The sequence below is a fragment of the Alnus glutinosa genome, chromosome 6, assembly GCF_958979055.1.
Source record: "Alnus glutinosa chromosome 6, dhAlnGlut1.1, whole genome shotgun sequence".
NCBI classification, from domain to species: domain Eukaryota; kingdom Viridiplantae; phylum Streptophyta; class Magnoliopsida; order Fagales; family Betulaceae; genus Alnus; species Alnus glutinosa.
In genome coordinates this window covers 9,849,634-9,857,719 of record NC_084891.1, presented here as the reverse complement: position 1 = coordinate 9,857,719, position 8,086 = coordinate 9,849,634, and the positions used below count along the sequence as shown (strand labels likewise).

General features: G+C 35.8%; 1 protein-coding gene across 2 annotated transcripts; it reads right to left on the bottom strand.

Moving 5' to 3' along the window:
- Window positions 1-382: 382 nt before the first annotated feature.
- On the bottom strand, window positions 383-5,689 carry LOC133870170 (AIG2-like protein D). Of its 2 annotated transcripts, none has more exons than XM_062307230.1 (5): window positions 5,416-5,689; window positions 3,932-4,004; window positions 2,233-2,325; window positions 1,750-1,845; window positions 383-694 (listed from the first exon to the last, which is right to left on the bottom strand). In XM_062307230.1, the coding sequence occupies exons 1-5, from the start codon at window positions 5,559-5,561 to the stop codon at window positions 551-553; spliced, it is 552 nt and encodes a 183-aa protein (XP_062163214.1). In that variant the 5' UTR covers window positions 5,562-5,689; the 3' UTR covers window positions 383-550. The 2 variants fall into 2 exon arrangements, with proteins under 2 accessions (XP_062163214.1, XP_062163215.1); XM_062307231.1 differs by having other exon boundaries at window positions 1,750-1,833; window positions 5,416-5,678.
- Window positions 5,690-8,086: the final 2,397 nt, after the last annotated feature.

Genomic DNA, 8,086 nt, shown 5'->3' with positions numbered 1-8,086 from the left:
ACTAAAGATACAGGGGGTCTCTCACAAGGAGAGAGGACTCTCACTACGTGGGGTTACGTATTCTGATATTTTATTCACCATAATAACAATAAACCTGATGCCCTTAAATGTCATTGCAATTTGTGATTTTTCCTCTTTTCCTTTTGGCCATCAGATAGCACCGAACCCATGGCATGCTGGCTTTTTATTTTTATTTTTTGCTAAATAATTTGAAGAATAGAAGAGTGTATAAGACCTATTAACCATGATAATTAGCTACCATTGGGCAAAATACACCTACAATATAACTACAAATGGGCACCATATTTCCATAGAATGCATCTAATGCACATATCATTCCCAAGCACTATATTTTACTATTTTCCATGTAAAGATGAAGAAATAAATGAAATTGAGAATCTCTGCAATAAATTGATTTTTTTTATTTGCAAACAAATTCTGGAGAAAGAGTAAAATGGATGAAAATATACTTTAATAATAAAAACATTGGCAATGGTAGAATGACACAAAGATGTAAACACAGTTCAGATTTACAAATTAAGAATAGTGTTTAAGAGGCGGGGGGATGTTGACCATCCTGCTTATAGAAGGATTCGTATGTGGCAACTCTTGGCTTTGATTCAGGCAGCTCCAATTCTTCCACAAACTCAGTGGTCATCTTGATAAAATCATTCATGTGTACTCGCTTCCATTCCTTTTGAATAAATAGGATAAGTCAATTGGAGAAAAATGGTTAGGCGAGGGGTGAGAGTGAAACAAATAACAATTAACGAGGAAAAGTAAATCTAATATACACCAAACAAGACCATACCTAATAACTAAGGTGCTATGCATCTCATGAAATAGTGACAATTTAATTTATTTTCCCTGATGGCATCACAACAATTATTTTCATCACGAGTTTATAACGTCTCCATACTTCCTCCCCCTAAACCAGAAGGACAAAGACCAGTTTGTCTTATTAACTTGAAAACAGCCTAGAAACTACTGAAATGAAAGATGCATACTCCTTTTGTGATCTCTTAATGTGCCCCACACTCAACAAAATTAAGCTTGACAATGTCCTCAAGAAAAATCTTAGTGCTACTAAATTCCAGAAAAAATTGGCACAGAAATTTAAAATCTCTAGAACAAAATTTACAATGCAATTATATTTCTAGCCACCAAAAATGTTTTTGAAGTTATGTGTGTGTGTGTGTGTGTATTGATAACTGACTTCAAACTTAAATAACCCACTGTCCACCATGCTCAGAATGGACAGAATAGGAAAGTGAAGTGAAACAAATCATGCACTGGGAGATTGCAGAGCAAGAATCATGAAACCGGCCAGTTCACTATTGAGAGGCATTGACATATCAAACAAAGCTTGTATAATGCCCAGCCCCTACCGATATGCATGTATTTGAGGTTAGAATATCCCACTTTCAAACTGGAAATGAGCAGTTTCACAGTTCATCTTGTAGACCACCAACCCCATCCCCAAATACCAAAGAAATATACGACTCCCCCACCCTTCCCAAAGAAAAAAGAGAAAAACGAAAAATCAGTCCTTGTGGTTTCAGCTATTTGCAATACCACGGGGAGCTTCTAACAAATTTTTATACCCTAGGGAGCTAATTGGAAATAGTTGAAACCATAGGGACTAATTTTGCATTTATCCAAAGAAAAAACAAAAACTGCGAAGCTCAATGGCATAAAGTCAATAATTACAAACATCTATGAGATCAAAGATTGAGTACAAAAGTTTACCTCAAAATCCCAATCTCCATACAAGTTTGGATCATTTTTGTCACTCCATACATATGTGTGAGCCTGTAACTTCTCAGAATTATCCTGCAAAATTTTCTACCCTCCTTTTTAGCACTTCTCAAGAAAGCATGAACCTTTTAAGGGAAGACAAATGGCACGATTATTCTCTGTTGTCATCAGGAACAATGACTGAAGAGCCTGATTAACCCTTCCCACTGAAATCAATCATGCACTTCCGGCATTTAAAATGCATCTTGAAATTGAATTTAGTTTAAGCTTTCATTTCTACTTGGGAGTAAACCAATTGGTAGCTTACCTTCTCCATGTTAGGCAGGTTAGCTACCAAATGGTGTCCATCAAACACAACAGCATGTGGGTATTGTCATTAGCATAGTTTTAAAAAGCAAAAATGTTAGGTGAGGTGTTTTGTCCCTCATAAGGAAAGACATAAGATTTGAAGTGTGAGCCATAAAGTACACTCACCGTCACGAAAACCTCAACAGTTCTCCTTTCATACTCAACATCCTCAAAAGTATCTAAAACATCTAATTCAGGATTTGTGATACCAAACAAGACCTGCAAGAATGCAACAATAAATTATTACGTATTGTTATCATATAAGGACAAGAATATTTCAGAACTAAATGTGTTCATTAATATGTGTTAGACTTGTGAAGTCAATTTAAATATCATTCCCAGACAGATGTGTAGTAAAACACAACTAGACAGTCTTCTGATAAATGCTCTTGTAGTACATTAGATATTAATCTTTATTTCCTCTCTCCTTCACTACATATTGCTTTATACCAAGTTCGTTGCAACAAGACACAGGCAAGAAGTCAGGGATTTTGGGACAAAAGTGGCAGAAAACTCATGTGAAGTAACCGCCAATAAGTTGTGCTCAAACATATAGCTTTTCCGCTCCTGTTTAGACAAACCAACTTAAAATGGAGCAAGTAGCATCATGGCCAGCAGAAGAAGAATGGGAACAGTGACAGTCAAACTGAAACATCTCACAAAGTGAATGGGCACATTCATATCATTCAAATGAAATATAGTTAACTATATTTCAATTGAAAATGGAGGAGTAATTAGAACTTTCTGGAATGAGCAAGCTTCCCAGTTAATTTAGGAACTGCGCTAGAAGTACCCACAAAAGCACATCTATCACCAAGGCCAGCCCATCATGCAACAATTATCAGTTGTATTATACTCCAATCCATTTCATTATGTTGTCTCGCCCAAAAAGAAAAGAAAAGGAAGAAATATTTGAAGTTAAAAGCACCATATTTCAAATCAAAGAATCGATACTGCAGATTGATAGAATATGAATACTGTTGTTGACTTGGGCCTGTACTGTCTTCCAAGGTGCTTGCTGATGCCAAAAAAGATTTTCACTTTCCTCTTATTTCCAGTGGCTCTACCCAATTGAATCAAAACTGAAGACCTAAAGAATTGCTAAACAGGATTGATTATGCCTTTGAATAGCAGGTATAACAGTTAGATATGGGACTACGAACTTATTGGTTACACCAGATAGTACTGACTTTTTTTTTGGAAATTTTTCGTACTATCTATTGGAATCCTAGAGCTAACCTAATGAATTTTAGAAGCCCCCTTTTGTTTCAGAAAAGTTGTACAATCTGATAACAAATGCTTTCAACAAACTGAAGAGATCAATGAAGTTGGTCTGGAATCTAAGCTAGCACTCATTACTTTATCTGCTTCAATAGATTAAATCATCTAATTAACAAATCTCTCTCACCCAGAAATCCCAATTCTTAGGCACGGTGGAGTACAGTCTACACATTGATTAGAAAGATATGATTTTGACTTCCAGCTTCAAAGATATAGTTTTCCTTTCTTGATTCAGTAGAGGCATATTCAATTTTTTTTTTTTTTTTTCATTTGGTAGAAGGCATATATAATCCACTCAAAATTCCAAATACCCAGCTATAGTTTTGATACATTGTAAGAAACTCTACTGACCAGTTTCAACAAAAAGAAATCCTACTCAGACACACAATGTATAATGTAATCTAAATTCTCTAAAGCTATTATTTAAACAAATATGTACAAGCTCATGAATGGATTTCAACCTAACAGACATAGCAGTGGTACAATTACTCAAAGCAAAACTATGCAAGGCAGCCATTAAAATGAAAAGAATCATTATAAATACCTTTCCTGTAACTTTCTTATTCTCCACAGGTAGAATAGCTGGATAAACACGTCCTTTGATGCTAAATCTATGACTATCAGGTTCAAAACCGAAATCCAAAAACAACACTAATGTCAGCAAACAAATCAAGTACACTAAGGGCCATCAAAGAAGAGAAGACGAATTTTATTAAAATGACAACAGCACCACCGGTCCACCAATAACAACAACGCTAGGATGATGGAAGGGTGGGTAGTGCAGTCATATTACTCGAGGAATCAGTACGCATATGCTTCATTTCCAAGCAAACCAAACCAGAAACAAAACCTAGGGAAGCTAACTCAGAATGAAGCATCCAACCAAGAAACCATGCCAACCACCAAGCAGCAATACACAACAATACAAAAGAGAAAAATAGCAGTAAAGAAAAATAAAGATATAAGAAGCAGGCAGTCCAATATATCTAAACAAAATAGCACACTCACAAAGAGAATATTCATCTTCTCCAATTTACATAAAAATTTATAAATAATAAAACCAAACAGAAATTAATGACCAGAAAAAAAAAAAAAAAAAAAAAAAAAAAAAAAAAAAATCAAAGCTCACTTTTGATAAGTAAATCAAGTCTTATTGAAAGCATAAGGCGCCCCCAAGTACACCGAGAGCATACAAAATGAGACACCTAAGAGAAAAATGAGCAAAGAAATCGACAAAACTAAGCGACAGAAGTGATAGAAAAGCCATCGTCCAAAAGATACAGAGTATGAAAAAACAAAGCTAAAATATCCTCCATAGAACTCTCCAAGTCCTCGAAACGCCTAAGATTTCTTCCATGAAACTCAAGGCTTACCATCAATGTTAAGGTTGAAGCTAGAGCAATATTTAGGGCTATTTCTGACAAGTGGGTATCTTCTGGCCGCGATTTTTGAAGAATATCAATTATGATCAATATAATTTACGAAATTTCATACTTTACAGATTTTGTGTATTGTCCATACAATAGGTTCTTAAACTTTCATGTTCTGGTTTCAAAGCACCCATCCACTATGGATGCATATTTTAAGAGGAAAAGTGTTCAAAATCCAAAGTTAATGGACAGTCATCTATCCCAAATGTTAACACTTTTTGCCATATGTGAGAAGATAATCCATGTTGTTAAGACATACTTTGGGTATAAATTTTTTGATATATATGAATACGTACACGTATAAAATATTATCAATAGCTTGTTCTTTGGATTTTAAAATCTCTGGTCCACCACTGAAGTCAAGAAATAGACTTGAAAAACCAAACCAGGTCCATTAATATTTAAAAGGTAGAAAAATATGGATATTCAATAGAAAAGTGATATAACGGGATAGGATTCATATTGATGAGGCTGATGATCGAAAATTACCAATTCCACATAATTGGGAATTGTATACAGAGATGCAATTTAGCGCGTGAGTTGAAAGAAATTTGACAGCCAATCAAGCAAAGAGAAAAAGAGTTTGAGAGAGACTGACAAGCCATTGAGGATGGCAGAGGATGATGGAGGGATACGCTTCAGGAGCACCTTGACGACGTCGTCCGCTAAGAGGCTGCCGTACACGAAGACGTTGTGAACGCTCTGAGACTGAGACTGAGTTCCACCCACACAACTCGCACTCATTTTTGGCACTCTTTCTGTCTATTATTTTTCCCAGGCGTTAGTTATTACAGTCGCAACAAGCGTGCGTCTTCGACTCCTCGACCAACGAGAATACATAGGACTCGGCCCACTACCCAACCACTGCTCGCCACATTGAACCATTCAAAAGAGAAAACATGATTTTTTTAATGAAAAAATGCAAAATTGGGGAACGCTCTTAATTTACGATCACTCACTTTCTTATAAAAATTATCTGAGAGATCATTAAGATAGGTGAAATTGACAAATTACTTCGTAAAGTTAATTTATATCCATTAACTTGATAAAAAATGTTAAGTTGCCACATCATACCCGATAAAACACGATACATTTAACATATTAAAAATTAAAAACTTTAAATATTATTTAAAAAAATAAAAGGGGGCCTGGGGTTCTCTTTGGGAGGGGTTGTGGCGCAGCAGAAATTAAAACAAATAAAAAATTAAAGAGAAAAACATTTTGTTAACTTGAAGTCTCACCAAACTAACAATAGGGAATAACAAATCAGTGTCTCACTGGCTTTAGCAGCGTCTCACCATTAAAAGAGAAGATGAGTCACATCTCAAAGAAACAAACATATTTTTCATAATATCATAAACTGTCTTATTACAGGAGAATATTATGTTTAAGTAGACACTCTAACTCTAACCCTAACCCCAATGTGATTGACGTTGGGCTAAGGGCCAAGCCCACTTTTTAAATGACAAATAATTTAGACTAACATGACTACTAACATGACTGACTTTGAGCCAAACCCATTATTAAATAACTTAAACTTTGGGTCAAGCCCCTAATTAAATACAATAAAACTAATAATTTAAAACTAACTATAAGAGCATCTCCAGCAGAGTTGCTACTTTAGCCAAAATAGTCAAAATTGACTTTTTTTTGCTCTTTTTTTCAATCCAGCAGATTAGCTTCTTTAACATTTTTTCCTTAACAGTGAACAGTGAATAGCCAACACTGACTATTCACTATTTATCTGTTTACACTTTTTTTATTAATATATTTTCTCTCCCCCTCTCCGTCCCTCTCTGCCGCCCATGAACAACCAACCAAAATCAACCATGAACAACCAACCAAAATCAACCATAAATATAGCTTTAGCTGTGATACACATAACCGAAACAGGGGAGACACATTCAAGCTTCAAAATCAGATGGGTTCAACTAAAAATCATCAACCAAAATCAACCTATTTTACCAGTCACCGGAAATCACCTCTGACTTTGCCGAATCCGCGCCTAGCTCAACCAGAACTCGTCTCAGGCCACCGGAGCTCGACTCATGGAGGATCGGGTTGATGGGTTTCGTCTAGGTTCGTCGAGTTCAGTGGTTCTCTCTCGGATCAGTCTCGGCCTCTCGGGTCTCTCCATCTCCAGCTCTCCTCTCATGGGTCTCTTCCTAAATCCTCGATCTCTCTCTCGGTATGTTTTAGACGAAAAGAGAAAGAAAGAAGAACAAGAAAGAGTGATCAGACCGAAGGGAAAATGAGGAGGAAAAAAAAAAGAATAATAAAAAAAGAATAAGAAATAATATTTAAATGTAAGTAGAGAGTTGAATAGTAAATCTGTTGGAGAGAATAAAGGAAAAACAGTAGTTAAAAGTAGAGATTGGTACTTTTTAAGTAGTTATTTTAACTTCAACTGCTGGAGATGGCCTAAATAGTCTATTTATTATTGTCTCGTCCTGCGTCATTCTCCCCTTCTTTAAAAAGAACTCGTCCTTGAGTTTAAATGATAATGCTTCGAACCAAGCCTAATTTGACAATTTTGAAACGAGCTTTCCCTTTATTTTCGAACTTGCTGCTGAATATGGGTTGAAAAGTAATGAACATTGTTGTAAGAGGCCCAATAGAAATTTTGTCTTTTGTTCTTGCTATTGGGAACGTGAAACCAGCAATTTGAAATATGTCAAACAATATAAAAGAAGGACTTTGACCGGCTGGCAGGTCCTTTGCCCTTTTTCTTTTCTTTTCTTTTTTTGTCTTGCTTCTGACGATACCTTAAGGTTTGAAACCACTTTTTTTTTTTTTAGCAACTATTTTTTCCTCTTGTCACGTGTCCTTTGGAAGACACAGAGAGCCTTCACGCGGTTTATCAAACCAAGGGGCAAGTAGCGCCTTCCTTTTCTTTTCTTTTTTGTACTTCACGCGGTTCAAGCCACCTGCAACCTTGAAGACAAGTGAAATAATTTTATTTTTGGGAAGTGCTAGAATTCCCACCCCCATCCCACCCCAATCCCACCAACCCTAAGTGTAAAAAGTTAAAAATTGATTTATTAAATAAAAAAATTAAAACACTTAGAGTTGGTGGGATTGGAGTGGGATGGGGGTGGGAATTCTAGCATTTTCCTTTATTTTTTTCTTCGTTTGACCAGCTTCATTTCTCTCTGACCAACTGAATGGCCCTTTACCAAAACCTCTCTTTTGTCCTTGCTTTGCCTTTATTTTCTTCTTCTTTCTCTTTCTGAACCATACATAAGAAACGAAAAATTCTCCCCCATTTC